Genomic DNA, 23454 nt, shown 5'->3' with positions numbered 1-23454 from the left:
ACCCTTCAAAGTAATTTTGGAACTCTGTTTCTGGAATGGCCATCAGAGCTGTCATTGTATTAACTTTGATGTCCGGAATGTCATCAAAATGTCTTCCTTTCAGTATTTCCATAACTTCGGGTAAAGAAAGAAGTCATTGAGGTCCAGATCAGGTGAGGAGGGAGGGTATTCCTGTACAGTTATTTGTTTACTGGTTAAAAACTCCCTCACAGACAGTGAGCTGGTACATTGTTGTGATGCAAGAACCATGAATTGTTGACGAACAGTTCAGGTCGTTTTTGTCTAACTTTTTCACGCAGCCTTTTCAGCACTTCCAAATAGTAAACTTGGTTAGCTGTTCGTCCAGATGGTACAAATTCATAATGAATAATCCCTCTGATATTTAAAAAAAGGTTAGCAACATCATTGCAACAAATTCACGAACTTAATTGTCAGACCTCGTCGTATACCATTGGGTTGAGCAGTTTGAAAGTAATTGACGACCTTGGCAAAGGCAAATTCAGTGGAATGAAGGGTGTAATAACCAAATTATAGTATGTGGAGAGAGCCAAGCAATAATATGGGAAAGGTGGTGCAGTATCTCAAGGAAAGCATGGGCTATGAAGTCAGGCAAACCGTTTCATTTCCCCACAAGCTCTTACTGGTTGTGTGACTTTGGGCACACTCTTCATTTATTCCGTTCAATACTTATTTATCAAAGATTTATAGAGCACATAATATGTGGCAAGCACAGTGCTAAGAACCAGCTAGCCATGAACAACTTATGTCCCTGACATGGAGGAACGTGTCTTTTTATAATATAATATCAGTAGTGTTGTTTTAGATGTATGAGCAGCACATTTTGCTTTCTGATCATAAGCTCCATTAACAATAATGAAAACAGTTAACAATTATTAAGTTCTTCCCGTATGTCAGACACTGTGTTAAAGGCTTCATAGGAATTATTTCACTTTGTCCATTTAGCATATCATATAAAAACAATATGAGAAGAGTACAATTTTTATCCAATTTGCAAATAAGGAAACCAAGGCTCAGAGAAGTTTAGGACTCACAAATATTACCTTCACAAGGCAGAATGATAAGTAGAGTCCAGGCAGACTGACTTCGAAGTGAGCATTTTAAATTACTGTACTCCTATTGCTTTCCATTGTCAATTGCCATATTGTTTCCATTTTATTCATCATTGTATCCCCTGAACCTACTTAGTTCCTGACAAGTGTTAACAAATATTTGTGGAAAGAAGGGGAGAAAAAAGGAAAAGGAAAGGAAAGGAAAGGGAGGATAGGAGAGGGGAGGGAAGAGAAGGAGGAAGGGAGGGAGGGAGGAAGGGAGGAAGGGAGGAAGGGAGGAAGGAAGGAAGGAAGGAAGGAAGGAAGGAAGGAAGGAAGGAAGGAAGGAAGGAAGGAAGGAAGGAAAGGAGGAAGGAAAGAAGAGAAAAGAAAGGAGGGAGGGAGGAGGCCTATAAGAAACAAAGGAATGGAGAGACAGGCTCTGCCTAGGAGTTAGAGAATTTTTACCAAGGAGGTAATATGTGGGCTAGATTTAAAAACAAGTCATCATTTGCTTAGCCAAGAACATTACACCAGTTTGCAAATACAGCACTTTTTCACTCCCATTTGTTTCTAAGGGTAGGCCTCATGTTCTCTAATCCTCTATAGTACGTAATCTTTAACCACATGACCAGGAGACTAAACATTATTGATCACCATTTTCTATCATATACCTTGACCTTAATGGCCAGTAACTTTATTGATAATCTGAATTTCCTCTGTCCCTTATGACTTTGCCAATCATATAAAATATCGAATTCTAATTACTATTTTCTCAGTACATCTTGTGGAGCTTCTTATCCAGATACTAGGTTTTGATAGAAAGGAATTACTTCTAGACAGAGTGCCACCAGGAATATTAAGCATCAATAAATAATAAACCACTTACTGTATGATCTCTTCTCATTCTCTCATTTTAAACGTTCTTGCCACAATTATGAGAACAAGGACAAAACTTGCAACTGCTTTAAAATGTGCCTGACCATCCCATTTGCTTCTGCTGTTTTTGCAAACCTTTGAAATGTGTTGCTGCTTACCTATGGATGGGTGAGCTATGCCAAGAGTCATGAAAAGAAAACAACACAAAACAACCAAACAACAAAAAGAAGTCTTTGTTGTTCAGAAGAATGTCTTTAAAGTCACCAGTATTACTTCAGCAAAATATTGGAAGTACGTTTTATCTGTCTGTTCATTTGTTAGTTTGAATTGTTTGGGAAAAATCATCCTACTTACTTACCTTTCATATATTTTGTACAGTCATAGCCTAAACCAACCACCAATCCTTTCTGAAACCTCCCCATTATTTTTCTTGAATACATTCTGTTCTGTGTTGTTTTACTGTTACCTAGATTGTTTTAGCATGTCCTTTAGGTATTGAATAGTAATTTGTTTTCATGTGAAGCCTAGAACACAGCCTTGTATGACATATACCTACTACGTGGCTCTTTTTTGATAACCCAAATGTGCTCAGCAAGAACCCAAGTTCTAAGCAGAAGCTTTGCTGAATGTCAGCCCCATGGCTGGTCACATCTCCAAGGAAGACAGTTGAAAATTGGTAAGCTCACTTTAGTCCTTATCTCAAAATCTTGTTTTATTTCAATCTGTGTTCCAAAGTACTCAATTCTTAATTATTTTCTTGATTTTGTGTAATACCACACAACATGTAGCCTGGTGTCTGAGTGACTCTTCATTGAACAACACAAAATCCATCCAGAATGAACAGAGAGAGGATTGGCGTTGACTGGAAGAAACTTTTACTGACTTTTACTGCAAATGGGATTTTGTCCTCCCAAACACCTGGCAAAGGTAATGTCTCCGTTTCACTAAGTACTCTTTAATTTGGAATTACAAAGGCAATTAGCTGTCTAATGAGTTAGAGCAACTGAGGTGAAAGAGTAGGGGAAAAAAACTGAACACCAGATGATGTCTGTTAATGCCAAGAACAAAAAAAATATGAATGACTCATTCTTGGTAAAAATTCTTTTAAATAGACAGCTCTTTTTTATTTTTCAAAACTAAGGTGTGTAAACCTTATCACCAGGTATGTATGGGGAAAATCTAATTTGACTCATTATATGTAAAGATTGGCAATCATGAGTACATGATGTCTCTATGTTATTGATTAAGTATATCAGTAGACTTTACGTTTGGAAATTTGGAGATCATTGCTGAGGTACCTAAAAATTGAGGGGGAGTTGGATTAAAATAGTTCTTAGCTTTATAAAAATTGTTTATTAAAATAGAAAATACCCTCTATAAGATTCAAAATAGGCAGGCATTGTAAAGCTGAGATATAAAAGTGACAGTTGCAAGGTTATTTATTGCAGTGAGAAAATAAAAATGAAAAGTAGTGGGGAAAGGTCTGCTGTATTTGTGCTGCATTTGGAAAAGAAAGATCTTTGGGCAACCAGAGCATTGGAACTAGTTTATAACTGCTGCTCAGTAAATGTGAGTTGACTCAATAGCCCAATTTAAAAATGACTCAAGTTGTTAAAATGGCTATGATAGTAGCCAGTTTACCCAGTGCATACAGTGTAGCATTATAAAAATAACTCAGGCCAGAATTTGAATCTCATTCTGACACTAGCTGTATAACCATAGGCAAGTCACATTACCTCGTCTGGATTCTTCATTTTGTAAAATGGAATAATATCTAATTTGCAGGTTTAATAGGAGAATGAAATGAGATTTCAAATGATAGAATGCTTCTCAGTAAATAGTAGATATTGTTATTGATGTTCTTAACTAGAGGAAGAATATCCATTTCCCTAATCTTCTAGATTAAAGAGATGAATCATTATTCTTCATGGTATGCAAGGGCAGGAAAATGGTCTACATTTATCCAGAATGTGATCCTATCTGATTATCCACTGACTGAAATATTCAATAATATTCTGATTACTTTGTTCATCTTGTTCAATTACAATTTGATAATACATTCTAAAGGATACTGGGAGCATTTTGACGTCCTCTCCTTCCTCAGGTCAAATTGGCATGTTGATAGGCATAACTGTGTTCTCTGCTGGTTTACTGTCATCAGGATAAAGTATGAAACACCATCAGGACAATCACAGGGTATTCAGTTAACTGAGCCAATGATCTCACATCACTTTCTTGAAGTGGATTGCTCATATTAACACATATTTATATGCATTGAAGACTCCATTATGAAAGCATCCACCCTTGAGCAAAATGCAATAGCTATCTTCGTGTACAAGGGAATTTCCCATACATGAAATAAACACTAAAGGACTTCAAGTACAGTCACACAAAGTCACCAAAAGAATAAGACTGGGTAAAAAAGTTAAATACACAAATTATATCTTTCATTCTAGAAAAGATGTGTAGATGAGACTATAATAGAGAAGCCATAGTTCTAAGTGTACTGCTTTCATGTCAGTGACATTCATCACTATCTGCTCATCTGATAGTCACCAGCTTGATATAACATAAAATGAGCACCAAATATATATTGTAAAATAGATTTAAGTCACAGTAAGTAATACTTTTTAAGATATAAATATGCATTCTAGGAATATTTACATAGGACATTGTTATACCTTTAGTTTTGTTGGCAATGAAGTCAGGCAAAAATTAAAGAGTAGAAAGCCTTTATAAACACCACCAAGGACACTAAGGAATTTGCAAGTACTTGTGAAATAAATATTTAGATTTTAATAAAATTGAAACAAAACAGCATGAATAAATCAGTATTTAGATTTTTAAATATTTAGATTTTTAAAAGATTGAAACCAAATTATATGAATGGTTTTCAAGTTCCCCTAGAATTATGTCTTAGATTTTAAAACATTCTAGGTCAAAAGTACAAAATTTCAAGCAAAGGGAATTTTTGTAACCACATAAGTTAATAATCTATATCAAAATGTCAGCTTTCTCATTTGTCAGCATCCTGATTTGGTTAATTTAAGTGTTCATTAATCACAGAAAACTATGGCATTAAACAAGTCGGTTTGAATTACATGTTTTGTTCAGGAGGTTATTGGTTCATATAATTATTTCTTTTGTTCCAACTCAAGAAGTAGAAATAGTATTAGTAAACTTCCTTTGAAATATCTAATCACTGTTTCAAAGACATTTTTTCACCTGCTCTGTATGTATCAGTAAATCAAAGCTCACATATTTGTCTCACAACCTCAGCTCACAGAATGTTAAGTCAAGCTAATAAGCAGCATCAATCATACCCCAATGAACAAGATAGTCTGCATTACAGACACTCTCCCTGTAATCCATCCATTATATGGAACATCTGTTACAAATTATCCAACCTCCAGGACTGCTCATTTAAGTGCTTTTTCAAGAACCTACTGTCTTCATTTCTCCAAATGAGTTAGATGGTAGCATCGGTATTGTACCAAGTTCACTGTCACCGTATGACAGGAGTCATCTTTCAGTCTGTGCTGAGCTCTAATGGTATATTGCATAATGGTAAATGTCTTTTTATAGTTGTATAGCAAAAATCCTCAGAGTATAAGCCAGCAGCCATCAAGAAACCACCAAGAATGTTCTTTCTCTTGTATCTCAGCCATTGCCCCAACAGTTAAGCACATTTTTCAATCTTTAGGGGACTGTTGATTTGCTCAGTTACTTAATATATAAAATTAATGACCCCAGATACATGTTTGTCAACTTCTGTTCATTTCTATGACCATGAAACATGCCCCTAGTCTCAAATAGATACCTTGTAGAACATGTTGTTGGTATCAAGGAAAATCATGAAAGAAAATATAAATAAATGCGAATAAGTACTAATTTATACTTCACAGATAAAAACATATTAAAGAAAGTTCCCTCCTTACAGTTTAGTCCATAGCATTGTCAAGGGTGCACCTGTCTTAGAATGACTTTATAAATGTGTTGCCCTAATGTGTCATTGGAAATAATAATTCCAAATTCACTTCATGGTATATTTGGGAAAATAAGTCACCGGGATATCTATAAATTATTCATAAGTGAATAGTGAGACTGAACAAATTTAAAAATCTATATAGTCATTATTTTCTTTATCTTAATTTGCATTGCGGAGTTGTAATGAGTCATACACAATAAACCCAATATTGGATTTATAGAAAGCTTTGTGGAAACATGATACCTTGCATATTTTAGAACCCCATATGGTATTTTCCTACAGGTTTTATTTAGCTAATCTGCTCTTATAATTTATGTAATACTAGCTTAATAAATTAATTTCAGGATAGGTTCTGGGTTGCTTAAAGTTTTAAATAAACAAGCTGATATTTTTAACTTGCCAGTTTGTGTAATTCTTGCCAGTTTGTACAATAGACTCTCAAATATCTATTTTCCATTTCAGAAAGATCACCTTCGATGGATGGACAGTATTACCTTTATATTGGAATATATACAACATGTACAACTTTAACTCATGTAAAACTACATTAAACATGTATGCCTACTTAACTACCTGCAATCATTGGTTAATTTGCCTTTTACCTGAAGTATGTGACAATTGACCAAAAAGTGTTTGTATTTTTCTGAAAAGGAATACAAGAATTCTTTAAACATTTTAAGCATAGTGATGTAGAGAGTCTCACATTAGTAATTAAATGCTTCAATCAAAAATGGCACAACTCATTTTAGCTCACAGCTCACTGGTCTGAACCAATCACATAGCATCACCTAATCCTTAGGAGTCAGAATTCCAATGGCAACTCCATGTTCACAGATTATACCTACCACTGGTGTGGGAAAAGGTAGTATAGTTTTTGTTTTTGCTTACTACGAAAGTAGAAGAATGATCATACTCTCAATAAGACTGCAAGATACTGATAGGAAAAGCATCGTCTGACACTACCACTGTCATTGAAACTACACTGTCAACTTCTACCAACGAACAGCCCTACAATAAAACAACATTAGAAAAGTGATTTACTGAATCATCACAATTTACATTTGCTACCAAAACCTTATTGCAAAGAAAAATACCCATACATTTTTAATGATTTAAATAGATTTTCCCCAAAATCTTCCTACAGCCTGTGACGGCTTTCATCACACTTTTGCTCTATGGTTTTCAATGGTTTCTTTCTTTTGTCTTTTCTCATATGTCATCTAATGACTTCCCATCACACTCAAAATAAATCCAAATTCATTCCCATTGCCTTCAAATCCCTCTGTCATTTGGCACCTACTGAACATTCCAACATCATTACCTTCTGTCCTCTTTCTTCACTGTGTTTCAACCACACCAGAATCCTTTCTGTCCCACAAGTATACAAAACTCATCAACACTTAGGATTTTTTCGTTGATGTTTTCTGCCCAAAAAACTCTTGCCCATATTTATGTGGCTGGCTGGCTCTTTATCATTTATTTCTCAGCTCCCTATCTAATGTTTCCTACTCTCCTCCACTGCTTTTCACCCCACTTTATTTCCTTTATTGCATTTATTACTATCGGAAATTATCTCTTTCATTTGGTCATTGACTGTCCTCTCTTCCCTCGAAAGTAAAACTCATAAGGGCAGGTACCTTCCTTATCTTGTTTACTGCCTTATCCCCAGAGTATGGCACAAAGTAGATATTCCTTCAATCATTGTTGAACAAATTATTAAATGTATGAATGAATGAATATGTAATTCTTTTCCCAAAATAGAGTAATTACAGTTTTAGAAATTAAGTAAATGGGGAGAATGGACAGCATATGTAATAATAATTGAATAAACAATAATCATAGGTATTTAATATTAAATATATTGCCATGTTATATGTCAATAAGGCAGAGAGATACAGTGAAGTAGGAGGAAAAACTATTGGAGAGTAGCACGGTGGGAAAGGGATTTCAGAAATTTCCTATGGCTGCAATCACAAAATAGTTCTTTGAAAGTTGGCATTCCTATCTCTGTAAGTGTGTACGTTACCTGCCATTGAGTGGACTCCATCTCCTGGCAACTCTGTGAATGAGTGATGCCCATGATATCCTGTCCTCAACAGCCCTGCTCACCTTCTGTAGACTCGTACCTATGACTTCTTTTATGAAGTCAAGTCATCTCATTTGTAGTCTTCCTCTTTTCCTGCTACCGCCTATTTTTCACAGTGTTACTGACTTTTCCAAAGAGCTCTGCTTTTCCATGATGTGCCAAAATAAGACAGTGTGAGATTTGTCACTATTTTCCTCCAGCTTAATGTCTCAGGCTTAATCTGCTCTAGGACTCACTTGTTTATATTCTGGTGATCCAGACTATCTGTAGAGCTCTCCTTCAGCACCATATTTCAAATGAATCATTTTTATTTCTTTTTTCCTATCTGCCTTCTTCACTGCCCTACTTTTACATTCATACATGGTAATTGGGAATACGAGGGTGTGGATGATCTTAGCCTTGGACTCTAATGACACATCTTTTCTCTTGGTGATTTTTCCTAATTCTTCCGTTGTTGCCCTTCCAAGTCTCAGACTTCTCTTGATTTCTTGGCAGCAATCTCCATTTGAATTGATGACTGAACCAAGGTAAGCAAAATCTTTAACAATGTCAATATCTTCATTGCTTGCGTTAAAGTTGTCTATATCTTCTGTAGTAGAAGGGGGGTAGACGGGATATGGATAGAATTACTTCAAGCCACAGAGACTGAATCTGTCAAAATCCTAAAAAGACAAATATGGAAAACAAAACAAAGGTCTACCAACTGGGAACATTCAATATACAACCCAATCTTCAAGAAAGGAAATGCCAAAGAGTACAGTAACAATAGGACCTTTGCTCTCATTTTCCACTCAAGTAAAGCAATTCTCTAGGTGATGGAACAAAACAAATAATTCTACCTTGTATGGAGCAAGAAATGCTGGGTGTTCAAGGTGGATTCAGAAAAGAAAAAGGCACTCGAGATCTAATTGTGAGCATTCTTTGGATACTGGAGTGCTCCAAAGAATTTCAGAAGAAGGTTAGTCTATGTTTTCTAAACTACAGTAAAGCCTTTCACTTCATCGATCATGAAAAGCTATGGGTTGCTCTAAAAGAAATTGGTGTACCTCAGCCTTTGATTGTCCTGATGTGTCATTTTTTTCCTCCAGCTTAATGTCTATATTGTGGACTGGAAGCTACTGTCAGCACAGAATATGGAGAGATAGAATGGTTTCCTATAGTAAAGATGTTAGACAAGGGTACATTTTATCTTCCTATTTGTTTAATCTGTATGCAAAACATATACGGAAAACAGCTAGACTCAGGAGGAGAAGTGAAAATTGATGGAAGAAATATCAGTAACTTAAGATATGCAGATTACACCATCTTACTGGCAGAAAGTAGCAATGATTTGAAACAACTTCTGATGAAAGTGAACGAAGAAAGTGCCAAAGCAGGACTGCATTTGAACATCAAGACAAAAATTATGACTACAGAAGACATATAGAACTTTAACATAGATAATGCTCTATAAGTCCATCAGCATTTTTTCATGACTCCATCCCACCTTCCACTCCACCTTATTCTTTGAAACACACACACACACAGACACACACACACACACACATTCTCACAAGCAATGCTGACCTAAATATTTAAAAACTAAATGCAATAACAAAGAGGTTTCATATGCTGGATTCTGGCTACATGGTATATATTCAAAAGAAATTAAATAGGAGTACTAAAGTAATGGCTTATGTGTCCATTAAGATTTTATGTCCAAGAGGGGAGTTTTTGAACTATCAATTGATAGATCAGCCAGCTGAGGGCCCAGCACTTTATTATCTTGCCTTATTTGCAACTGTAAGGGCCCTAACTTGTGTCCTGGAAGCTCTGCCATGTGTATTTATGTGTATTTTGACCTATAACTTGGGAGATAAAACCTCTGATAACAGCTTTAATCTGCAACAGGTGCCTCCCACCTGTTGAGTATTCTCCTGAGTTTAACATGGACTTAACTTGTTTGGTCACCAGCTATACTTAAATAAATTCCTGCCTGAAATTCTTGGCTTCCTTGATACCTATCATGCCAACTTTTAAACTCAGTCACCTCTGTTGCTTGTTATGAGCAAACATAGGGTATAAAGAATGTAATGGGACAGTGTTGACCAGCCCCTATAAAATCATGCTTTTTGTTTCATATAAGTTCTCAATGTTGTTCAACAATATTACTGTTCACATTATTGATTACCTATCACATTGCTCACAATGATGATTCCTGACCCTTTGAACTTTCTTCAGGCTCCAACTAGTATCTTCCTATATCTGCACTTCAGTAGTATTATAGAATTTGTTTCTGTTGAAATTAATTGCATTAAATTGAAAAGAAAACTTGAAAACTTCCTCCAGATTTCTTCTTCATTCTACCATTATTCTTCCAATTTTTCCAAGCATGAAATTCTGGAATAATGTTCTGTCCTGACTCTTGACTCTTCTTTTATAATAGCTAATGTATCGGTCCACCTCCAATTTAAAAACATTTTCAGGCTCTCTACTCCCTTCCTAACAAAGTTCAAACTCATTGACCTGCTGTTCAAGGTCTTCTCTCAAGCTCCTTTCCCCAAACTTTATAGACTCCTGCTACTCCCATGAAACTTAAACTTCCTGCTTTCCCTCTCCTCAAAACATTTTCCAGTCTTTGGCATATTTACTTACCCTTTTTGTCAGAGAGAGAGAGAGAGAGAGAGAAAGAGAGAGAGAGAGAGAGGGAGGGAGGGAGGGAGGGAGGGAGGGAGGGAGAGAGACCTATTACATCTTTAAGTGCCAGCCCAGATAAACTGTTTTCTTGGAATCTTCACTGAGAAACCCATCCTTCCAGCCTCAGTATTTAAAGAACCTTCTGTGTCCCAGAGGTATGAACTGAACTCCTAAGTGACTTGACTGGAAAATGTCAAACCCTGAATAAGAACCTCAGTCTCATGGTGTCCAGTCAGGCCTCATCATTCAAAGCTGTCACATGGTAGTTTCTCCAACCCTTTCAGACCTCTGTTTTGTTTTTTGTTTTGTTTTTTTTTGTTTTTAATTTTTTCTTAACATAGCAGGGAGAAACACAGAATATTTAATCGTGGATTTGTAAAATGGGTGTTTTTTTTTCAATTTTACTCTAAAATTCTGTTTCTTATTTTCAATACTTTGTTGAACTTTATTGTCATAGGAATACATTGATTATAATAGCACATCTTTAATAAGTCCCAAGTCTCTATCCAAAATGACTATTCCATTATCCTACAGGTAAATTTTTAAATCACTTTAATAATTTCATTGCATTATGTGTTTACCTATTTGGCTGTTTTCTTCTGATCAGCCAACTGTTCTGCCAGTTTTCCCAATTGACTTGTAATTTTTCAGTTCCAAGGTGTTTCTCTGGAGCAATTTAATATTGTTGGAGATACTCTTTTCAGGTTATTTATGCCAATATAACTAGTCTTAGTACAGATAAGGAATTATTCCAGTTTTAATCTTTCATAAACCAAGGGAGTTGTTCTTAGTTATCTTTTGTATCGTAGAATGCTTCCAGTTGCAAGGAATATAAAGCCTAATTCAAATTGGTTTAAACAATAAGGAAATGTACTGACTCTCATGAAAGGAAGTAGATTTTTTAATTGGTTGATCCAGGGTCTCAAGTTTTTTTCAGGGACCCAAGTTGGTTCCATCTCTTCATTCTGTCATCTATAGTGTTATAGTCATAGGATGACTGACCAAAAAATAAAGGCTAAATGCTTTCTTGTTCACATACAACAGGGAAGAACTGGCATATCTCTACAAATGTCCCTCTATTTGGTTTTGCCATTTTAGACCATTTGCTTACTCCTGAATCAGAATTTATCATAAGATTACCATGATCTAATTGGCTTAGACCTAGCTTCCTGAACCAATACTCCCAGGGGCACGTGAGATTGCCAGGATGGACATAGACTAATCAGGCCCATCCATATAATGAGGGGTTAATTCCCTCCACTACATTGGGACATGTGGCCTGAATGTTAGGGAGTCAATCACAGAGTCCATTTAATCTCTATCATACATTTTCTACCTCTAAATCCATTTTCAATCAATATGAATGATTTGCCCCTGCTCATAATAATTTTTAATCTTCTGAAATCTACATGTTCTGTCTATGGTGAATTATATGTAGTATTGTGTGGTAATGAATTGTATGGAGTTAAAACTCAGATACTTATGTGACTAAGAATCAAAATTGAACCCATGTCCACTATTGGAATGTTGTATGACCTTGGGTGAGTCACCTGAACTTTTTGAGACTCAATCTTCTCATTTGTGGAAAAGTGGCGTCAATACCAAATTTGTTGTCAAGATTAAAGGGAAAGTACATAACATTTAGCATGATGCCTTTTACCTGATAGATGTGCATTAAATCATTATTATTTCAGCATTACTTTTCCCCCCATTTTATAAGCTCCCTAGATGATAGAGATTGTTGAATCTGCCAATAATAGTACATTATTTTTCTTTCTCAAATAATTTTCACATGTATTCTTATTTATTTTTATAAAACCAAATGTAATACATAGGTTCTTGTTTTTACTGGTAAAAAAAAGAAGTGTTATGAGATCATATGACATTGTCAAAGTTACTGAGCTCCTGAAAGGCCCAACCAGTGATAGTATAACTATTTACAAAGTACTTTTTGCATGCCTTACCCTATGTAATTCTTACCACAATGATATAAGATAGACATTATCCTTCCCTTTATAAAATATCAGAAAACTGAGACTTAATGAAATTCTGAAACTTGCCCAAAGTTCAGAACCTTTCACAAAGCTCTTACATAAAGAAGTCAAAACTTTGAATAAGATTCTTCTGACTGTATCCAAATTTCTTTCCTTTAGGTCAGTTTTTCTTGAAATGTAGGGTATAAAAACGTCCTAGGCTTCTTATACAAAATGTAATTCTGAGATGCTAGCCACAGAAATTGCAATTTAGTTGCTGTTGAGTATAGCCAAGGAATCTACATTTTTACAAACATGCCAGAGGTTATCTTGCTCATCAAAATATGAAAGATACTAATAGGCGGTTTGTTGTTGTTGTTGTTTAGAAACACACAATGATCAGATGGGTATCTATTTAACAGCATTTAACAAAGATAACAATCTAACATAAGTAGAATGCTACTATTTTTAATACATAGTAAGAGGCTTTTTTTCAGAACAGTGCTGATTTTGTAAAGGTATATTACTCTTTCTCATATCTTGATGGGTCAAAAATGAAAATGTGTACAAAAATAACTCAACAGCTATGCTAGGCTGTTAAGTTAAAAAAATATTCATTCAATCATTTATTATAAATCTATATTGATAACCCACTATGTGTCAAGCACTGTACTTCGGCTTTGGAAATACAGTAGTGAGCAAATTACAAGCACAGTTCCAGCCTTCCTGTACATAAAATCCAAAGAGGAAAGCAATCATTAATGAAAGAGTCACAAAATTAAGTAGAAGCTTCAACTGTGATTTCAACTATGAATGAAAGGCACATGGTACTATGAACGTATATAATTGAGTAATTTTACATAGGGCATTCAGAGAACGTCTTCTCCAAGGAAGTGAAGCTTAAGCAGAGATTTTAAATTTGAAACCTAACAGTTGTTAAATAGGCCAAGAGAGAAAGATGGAATTTTATGCTGAGAAACCAGGTTACACAGATGATAGGTAGGTAGGTAGGTAGATATATACGTAGGTAAATAATAATAAATGTGATGATAATGGATGGATAGAGAGATATGATAAATGATGAGCTTTACCAAATTAAAACAAAGTTGCTTTTGAAAAAAATAGTTAGAACTATTTATCTCTCATTTCAATCCTTAACTGCCCATGGTGAAAAAAAAAAGAGTTGGTTTTTCTCATAGGATTGAGGAAATGTTCACTTAAATTAGGTTCATAAATAGTAAAGAAATCTATGAGCACCCTATAGACTTCATGGAGAACACAGGATGGTAAGGAAGTATCTGAGGAGAAGTTAAAAAAGAAAAAAATGCAATACTATATGAAGTGGGACTTTGCAAACCTAGTATGTCAAGAGTATGTCAGGGTCAATTTTTGTATAAAAATAAATATACTATCAATAATACTATACTTCCTAAATAGGATATACCGTAATTCTTCATAATTCTATTCTAAAGATGAAAACCTCAATGACCAGTTATTAATAGATATTAATATTCGATGAGCTACAGAAAGTCTGTTTGCATTATTGATTATTACATTTAATGACATGTTTTATTGTTATGTATAGATTTTTTTTTAATTAGATCCACGCAAAATAGTCCTTTGTACTAGATGGCTCATTGCATATAATTAAACTACACGATAAAAATAAAAAATACTCTTTGTGGCCTGAATTATTAAGTTTATTCCTCTATGTCAATCAAATCTTGCAGACAGTAGTTAAATCTCCTCTTCACTTGGTATTAGAAGGACATTTTCAGGACTTTGCTTCCATGAATGATTGCCATGCCTGCTTGCTTTTTCCTGCGGCATATTCATACATGTGTTCAGAAGTAAGAGGTGTCTATTCCCAAGCCATATGTATGAGCTTAAAAATAGAACCAATTTAAGATACCTTGGCATATTTGATATCAAATTTTTCATTTTACTTTTAAAGAATTTAAAGAAAAGATCTGCCTCATATTTTGAATCCCAACAAATTTCATTTTTCACTTAAAACTTCTACATGAGAAAAATAGCATGAAAGTCCCCCAAATCAAATAAAAATGGGGAAAAAAACTGAATAGATTTTAAATGTAAAATATGACATATAACAATAGGGATTTTGTTGTATCAGTAGGTGTGAGATGAGAATCAGGCAGAGCATGTAATGCGCTCCAGGTGAAAAAGAACCAGAAAAATTGCTATTTTTCTGGGAAGATGTTTTTAAGAACTATTCCTCAAGAAAGTTTGGACAGCCACACCTCAAGAACACTAAAGCCTGGAACCACAAGTTGTTGTCTCAAAGGAGAATGGCTGTGATTTTACAAGAAGTCAGTACACAATTTCCTGTTTGTTACCACATTCGCCATAATTTGCTTTGAACAAGAAATATCACTTCATTTGTTGTCAAGACTAAAGCTGACACCTACTTCAACTCCCTTTTCTCCCCAAAGCCGGAGGATTGTTTTGGTCTCTATTTAAGGACTTTTCCTGTCTCACATACTCCTTCCTGTTCTGAAAATGCCAATAGATGACTCCTGTTAATTTAAAAATTCCAAGACTATAACATTGCTTAACTGTTACATTAAGTACTAGATTTGTGTTTCATGTCGCCAGCTTAACAATAACAGCTTTAGCAGTTACAAGGAGATATATATTTCATTTGTTTTCTTCAACTTTAAATGTCAATGGCTTCTCAAGAGAAGAAAATTTTCTAACTGAACATTAAGTCAAAGGAATGAGTCAATGTGAGAGCAATCTAATAGCAGACCTGGAGAGTGCTTGATTGAGGATAAGTTGAATTCATGAGAACATGGCTTCTGCTGGGGGTCTTTGTGCTTCATCACTTGCTCAGACTTCTTCAATGAAGAAATAAAGAGACTGTCCATTTTTCTAAATTGTCTATTTTTCAAATATTTATGTTAGTGATTCTATGTAATAGCACTCTCATCAGGAATGGGGGGAAGGAAGCATTTCCAGATTCCTGCCACTGACACTGAATTATTACAACTAAGTATAAAATTAATGAGATTTCTGCTACATGAGTGGCATCTGTATAACATTCAGACGGTAGCTACTGTCACACGTGTCATCTCTGAGAAATTTACCTCTTGTTAACCCATTTTCAAATGTCTTGTGCAAATTAGCTGTAAAAAAACCTTTGAAGAGAAAATTCACTCCTCGATTTAAAAAAAAAAAAAAACAGTCAAAAGATGGCAAAAATATGACCATCATTAACAGGCCTTAAAAACAAAAGTATTGATGGTATTACATTATATTAAAGTAATTCACTCCTAAATATGCACAGAAAGTTAAATTCAGCCATCATCAGTATATAGTATCTAAAAATATACTTTTCTCTGTAGATAGAACATCGATAAACCAATGCTAATATAATAACTATAAATCTAATTTTCATTTTTATTATGGTTGAAAATTAATATGTCTTAAAAGGTAAATCATATCACTAATTTTTCAGAATATTTTTACAATATGATACTCATAAAAATATTTCAAATTTACGATGATTTAGAAAAATTGTCCATAGTAAGTTTCTAATAATGATGAGCCTTATTAAATCATATGAAATGGTTTATATTCTTCATTCATGGAGCTATTCTGTCATTTTTATTACCAACCCACCCTAAGCTTGACTAAAAAAAAATGCTAAATCAAATATATTTTGATTTAACAAAAATGGCTGTTTATTGGATCTTTGTCTTATACAATAATTATTTTTTAAAATTAGTTTACTTATTGTTACCCAGCATTCCAAAATTAAAACATAGTTACTTCTGTCCTTCTTTCTTCTCCCTTCTCCCTTTTATCTCTTCTACAAATATTTATTGAGGGCCTAGTATATGTCAACTACCATGTTGAATATTCAGACAAATAGAAATTACAGGAAATAATTATAGCCAATGTCACAAGTACCATAATGAGATGTAAAATACACATACCTTCCAAAGCACTTGAACATAACTTTATCACTTCCTGACATTTTTGCTTTTGTTTTTTGTAAAACATCTGTCTCTGCCACTGGATTTTAACACAACTGGGGCTGTAACCCTATCTTGTCCTCTACCCATCTCCCACTACTCAGCTTTACACATACTAGGCATTCAGTAAACGTTTGGTTAAATACAATATACTTAGGCTACTACATACATATCACAACATGGATGCTTCCTTTAAAATAATAACTTTTAAAAATAATTTCAGAAATAACACATGCTTGTTGTACAGAATTGGAAAATCCAAACAACTATAAAGAATACAATTTACGTCATCTACATACTCACCTCTAAGCAATGACCACCACATATACTTGAAAGCATTTTCTCCATTCTTTTCCTTTAGTTATTTGGCAAATTACTATCTATACATTTTTTTAATTTTTTCACATGCATATAATTTTGCATTCCACTTTTTTCGCTTATGTTGTGAACATTTCCCATGTCATTAAATAATCTGATATGTTAGACAGTTTAATGGGTGGCTAACATTTTATTATAAGATTTTATGATTTAAACATTACATGATTATTGGACAATTATTTACAAAGGTTTGTAATTATAAATAACTGCACAGCCACAATCAGTATCCTGAGTACATAAATCTTGTTCACTGTAACCAGTTATTTTACTATAGACTATATTTGGGAAAATAGCGACATACAGAGAAAAATACGTGGGGAATTTTCAGTTATGATGTAAATACCATTTTTTGTTCCAGCTGAAGTTTTTAAAAATGTATTTAGAGTAATTATTAACTATTATTAAAAGTAATGTACCTTGGGCCAGCCTGGTGGCTCAGGCGGTTAGAGAGCCATGCTCCTAACTCCGAAGGCTGCTGGTTCTATTCCCACATGGGCCAGTGGGCTCTCAACCACAAAGTTGCTGGTTCAACTCCTCGAGTCCCACAAGGGATGGTGGGCTCCGCCCCCTGCAACTAGCAATGGCAACTGGACTTGAAGCTGAGCTGTGCCTGCCACAACTAAGACTGAAAGGGCAACAACTTGAAGCTGAACGGCACCCTCCACAACTAAGATTGAAAGGACAACAACTTGACTTGGAAAAAGTCCTGGAAGTACACACTATTCCCCAATAAAGTCCTGTTCCCCTTTCCCAATAAAATCTTAAAAAAAAAAAAAAAAAAAGTAATGTACCTTTATAAGAGAACTAATATAAACGTTTTCATGGAGCTTTAATACTTATAAAGGCAAATCATTTTATTTCAGTTAACAAATAGTTATTGCCACAATATTTCCTATCATGCCTCTGCCTCACACATAGGTGGTTGTTAATAAATTATTTTTGAAGAAGTGAATAAATATAATGGATGAAATGGAACAGGATAAATGAAACAATGCAGAAGAGCTTAACAAATGAATTATGTTGGTAATTATTCCTGTTTGAATACATTAGCTAAATTTCAAGTGTTTTCATAGCATCTTGAAGACCCTCCTGGCAAATTTCCTGTGTATGAACAAACTCTCAAACTGTTTTGAAGTCTGTTCCAATTATCCATTGCTGTTCCAAAACTTACTGGCTCAAAACATCAAACTATTAATGGCTGTCATGTGGTTTTGGCCTCTGATAGACACAGCCAGTTTCTTAACTCGGGATCTCTCATTCATCACTCACGTGTCTGGTGCCTGGGCTGAGATGCCTGGACTAGCTGGGGGAAGTTGCATCTCCCTTTCTCCATGAGCCTCTCCAAATGGCTAGCTTAGACTTCCTCAGAGAATGGTAGCTTCCATTTAATCAGACTTCTAACTTGGCAGCTGAATGTTCCCATGAGCATTCCACAAGACCTGTGATGAAACTGCAAAACTGCTTATAACCTCTGCTCAAAAGTAAAGCAGTGTCACTTCTACCATTGTCTTTTGGGTCAGCTAGTCACAGTCCACATTCAAGGAGTTGGAAGTATAGACTTTACCTTTCAATGAGAGAATGGCCTGTGTGGACAGGCAGGAGAGGAAGTGATGGTGGCCATCTTATACACAGGCTGCCACAAAGTCCCAAAAGCGTTCCTCAAATGCCGTCTCTATCTCTACCGCATAATTTAAATGTGTTTTTTCCAAACACTTGCTTTTGTTTTGTTTTGTTTTGCTTTGCTTTTCTTTGTTCAGTTGAAACAACTCCCTAGGTTAACAGTGAAAGGAGTAATGGTCTGTGTGCTCTTTGCTTCTTTGGACAAATCAGGCTTTATAATTAGATCCAAATTCAAATTAAACATCAGCTGTGTTGTGCACTAGCAGAGTGACTTGGGCAAATGACTTCTTATTAGAATGGACTCTCTTATACCCACTGCCTAGCATAACACCTGAGCTATAATAATGTGATTGACTAAGGAATTTATTTATCACTTAATGACTAAACAATCTCTTTGAGATTCCATTACATCCTCTATGAAATAGGGATAAAAGGCCCACCCCAGTGACATGGAAATAAATGAACAAGTTTATGTTTGCAAAATACTTAATACCTTGCTTCAATATAGTACATTGAGGATGTGGTAGATGTTAGTATTGTTAGTAAAGTTAACAGTTTTATCATTATTATAGTACTATCATTATAGTTGGTCCTCCGTATCCCTGTCACCACAGTCTAACAACTTGTTCGACATCTTCTTCAGCACCTGTATCTCACTTATTTTCTCATCTCATCCATAGCCATTGTTTTAATCCTTTTGAACATTCATACTTGTGACACATCAAATATATTCTTCCATAAGTACTTGACTTTGTCAGGCCTAGCAACCATATTCTCCACTCCAGATAAATTCTCACTCAAAAGTACACTTCACTTAAATCACAAATTGCACAATTTTCTCCTCACAACACAAATTTCTGCTCTTATATGTTCCCCTCATAATAACCCGGCTTCCCTAACTTCTTTTTTTTTTTTTTAGTTCTAGTTTGTCAGCACCATTCTGGCTTCACTTGACTTCCTAGTCCATGATGATGCCATTGTCATTGATACATTGGCATCTTTGATGATAAGGCATTCCAAATTTATAAAGTCCTAAACCTGAATGGACCCAATTAACTACTTTCTCTGGCCCTGGTCCTGGCTTTCTAGCCTAACCTTCCCATGTCAGTCAGTTCTACTTCAAAATGATGCTATCGAAACAAATCTGAGCTCTAGTACTGTTACAAAATATTTATATTTCATGTCTTTCTTCTTTTCTTATGTGCTTATTCGAGACATTTCCCATTCTGCTCCTGGTCCTGTTATCATGCAATCACCTGTATGTGTTTTTTTTCTTTTTTCTTCTTTAATGAAAAAATGAGAACCTTCCCAAATGAATTCTCTCAAGTTTCCTTTTATTGCCATCTCAAAATCTCTCTCTATATATTTATTGTTTCTTTCTTTATTTCTCTCAAACAAACAAACAAACAAACAAATGCCACTTCTCATGGTTATTCTCTACCCTTTTGCCCACAATCCTAATATTTTGTCATCTTCCTAATGGAATAGCACCTGTCTTCTAAATCTTTGGCGTCTGCTATCTACTATTGGTTCTTCTCAATCTTGATAAAAATGCTAATTTTTCATTTTCTAAAAATGGCATTTGCCCATTGAGGCTTTTCAATTTTCCATCTCATTGACCCTTGTTGAAATTTTTTACCCAGAAGTCTTTACTGACCACCTCCATCTCGTTAGCACTCTACCATTTCTTAGCTCCTTGTAGTCCAATTCAGCTCTTCCTGCTGAAACTTTATGATTCGAAATCCAGAGAGCAACTTGCTACACAAGGACTGATTCAGAAAAGTAATTTAAAGTACTTAAGGGTGGGTTTTTTTTTAATTGAAAATAAAAGCATCCTTGCAGCTTGAATTGTCCATATTAGGAAATATAAGAATGTTAATAAGAAAACTGGCATTTTTTTTAGCCAATAAAATGCAAACACTATATATTTTAAATACTATTAGAAATCACTATTTTAGAAGTAATATTTCTCCTCGTATCAGATCAGGGTTGTTTCTTCAAGCTAGAGTTTACATGTACATAGATTGATCGTCACTGTTCTGTACCAGTTTTTCATGGTCAAAAGGGAAATGATCTTTTCTGACTCATTGCATGCCCCCCACCAATAATAATAATAATAATAATAACAATAACAATCATAATCATAATAACTTCCTTTTAACTTCCAATGAAAATTTTTCATGCTTCACTTCTAATATATACCCTTTCTTGGTCTGAACTACCATGATTTCAGAAACTTCACATCTCTCCTGTTAGAGTTGAAGCTACTTGATAGTTACATTACAGTATTTGAACATTGTAGGTTTCCTGAACATGAATATTAGACCCATACGCCTATACTTTTTGAGTAATAATGGCATCATTTTTGTGCCTGATAGCATTGCCTATCACTCTGTTGCTGTCTCTGTAAGTTGTGATTGATTTTAACAACCATAGTTGATATTGACATTCATATCCTTGTTTGTTTCTAATTATTTTTTTCTTTTCCTATAAAATATAATGCTAATTGGTAGTTGCCTCCAAGCACAAAGTGTGATTTAAAAATATCAAATCTATAATTATGTTACTCCCCAGAAATCACTGAAGCCAACTCGCATCCCATCTCTTTTTATTGCCAATTTTCATTACAAATATGTATTTCATTAAGACAATTACATACTTTGATTGGATCCTTATAGGAAATACTTTTTTCATGGCTCCTCATCATGGCTTATACTGAACTTTATCCATTCCCTTTTGTCTATAGGTCCCCCAGGGCCCCCAGGGATAGTGATCGTTGAGGAAATCACCGAAAGCACAGCCACACTCTCCTGGAGTCCAGCAGCTGACAACCACAGCCCGATCTCCTCCTATAACCTACAGGCTCGCAGCCCATTCTCCCTGGGCTGGCAAACAGTAAAAACAGGTAAGAGCTTCTAAAGCAACATCAGATGCATTTATTACAATATTAACCATTGTTTGTTTGTTTTAATAAAACTACCTTACTTTCTTCTTTTCTCAATTCTCAAGAAGCGACCACATCATTCATATTGGTTTGTTTTTTTATTTGTTGTCTTATTGAAATAACTGTAGACTAAACATAGAAGTTGCAAAAATAGTACGGAGCTTTTCTGTGTATCTATCCCTCAGCTTCCTCCAATAATAACATTTTATATAAGAATGGTACAATTATCAAATCAGAAAACTGACATTGCCACAATACTATTAACTAAACTACAGACTATGTTCATGTGTCACCAATGTTTGTACGCAGTGTTTTAGTGCATAGTTTTATAAAATTTTATTTTACAGATTCAAGTAACCACCAAGGCAATCACAAACACAGAACTATTCCATTACTCCAGTTATTTGTGCTACCCCTTATACTCACACATCTGTTTTATTTGTAAAAAGACAATCTAACATAAAATTATATCATTTAAAACAATGCCACATTTTAATGCCTACTTCTAAGATGTTTGAATTATATTTGCAGTATTTTAAAAATAATTTGTTCCCTGATGGTTTCCATATGTTGTTATAACTACAATTTTTCTATGTCTCCAAAATGGCTATCTGCAGGGATATGTGAAATTACACTCTTGTGATAGTTATTAGATACTTAACAAGTTGGTATTGGAAAGTGTACACTGTGTATAAAATGTAATCTTCAGAAGCATTTGTCCATACCTAGTAGGGATTTGTGATTTCTTTTACAATCTAAATAGAAAATCAATTTACCTATTTAGAAGGGATGTGTAGTGATGTCAGACACATGGTGTTGTTGAACAACTACAATTCAACAAGTGATTCCCTGTGCAAAACACAAATGTCTGCGAGATCTGCACATTGAAACATCTGAAGGCGGGTGGATGGGGGGGCAAACAGTGTAGGAGGGAAGAGACAAATGAAGAGATGGGGCAACAGACGCAGCCCAAAGCTACTGCAGTCCCAGGAAAGGGGAGAATTCAAACAGCATGTGCACACTCTGTGGCCCTGAGTGTTCCTGCCTGAGAAATCAGCATGTGACTTGGCTCACTTAACCCAGCGATGGGCAAAAACCTCAGGGCAAAGACCAAATACAGGAGTGCGGTATCTGTGGTCTAACAGTCCTACTTGCCAGTCAGAAAATAAAGTCACGGAGTCTGGCCACCTCCTCCCACCCTCTCAGAGCTCACTTTCCCCCCTTTTGTCCCCACCTCCACACACATACTCCAAGTGCTAGCAGTGGGTCCCAGCAAACGCTATAGCAGTGTTGGGTTAAAAAGCAGAACACATATAGCCCTGAGAACTGGAGAGACAGTTCCTGAGCGGCAGACGCACAGTGCATCTAACTCCATTGACAAGGGAGGAGATATAGGGGCAAGGCAGCTATGATCTAGCAATCGCCATTACTAGGACAACAAAGACACAAACATACCAGTGGCCTTTTTCAGCCCACCCCGCCCCCACCTTTTGCAGCTGATCCCAGCAGGAGCACCCAGGGATGCTGAGAAGCACAGCTCTGCATCTGGCTGCAGGGGCAGAACTGGGATTTCAGGGGCTCAACACATGTCCCCCCACTTCCTTCCATAGGGTGATGCCCTGAGACTGAGGTGACCTGGTCACAGAGGAGATGCCCACTTCCCCAGAGAATCTTATACTGCCAGAAACTGGAACAGGGCAGGAGAAAAGTAAAACTCTCCAGCGCTACCTACTGGAAAACAAAAGAAAGACCTATTTGTACCAACCTGCTGCTGAATTCATTTCCGTAGATGCCCAGAAAGAGTAATAATTAATCAATTACTATTAATAACCAAGGTAACTAAGCAGCTCAGAAGGAAAATGA

At 35.4% G+C, this 23454-nt stretch overlaps 1 protein-coding gene and 1 long non-coding RNA gene across 3 annotated transcripts in view; both read left to right on the top strand.

Moving 5' to 3' along the window:
* The window catches only part of CNTN5 (contactin 5), a 1268958-nt gene that overhangs the window by 1167456 nt on the left and 78048 nt on the right, over nt 1-23454 (top strand). For both annotated transcript variants that reach the window (XM_019741696.2, XM_074335568.1), the window contains one exon: nt 21394-21552. In XM_019741696.2, the coding sequence (XP_019597255.2) occupies nt 21394-21552 (159 nt within the window). The remainder of the gene's footprint in view (nt 1-21393; nt 21553-23454) is intronic.
* LOC141572428 (uncharacterized) lies at nt 1424-6585 on the top strand. Its single transcript, XR_012497788.1, has 3 exons — nt 1424-2604; nt 2717-2855; nt 6379-6585. It is a non-coding gene; the product is annotated as an uncharacterized LOC141572428 (long non-coding RNA).

The sequence above is a fragment of the Rhinolophus sinicus genome, linkage group LG06 (assembly GCF_036562045.2).
Source record: "Rhinolophus sinicus isolate RSC01 linkage group LG06, ASM3656204v1, whole genome shotgun sequence".
Taxonomy (NCBI): Eukaryota; Metazoa; Chordata; class Mammalia; order Chiroptera; family Rhinolophidae; genus Rhinolophus; species Rhinolophus sinicus.
This window is presented reverse-complemented; position numbering and strand designations above follow the sequence as displayed.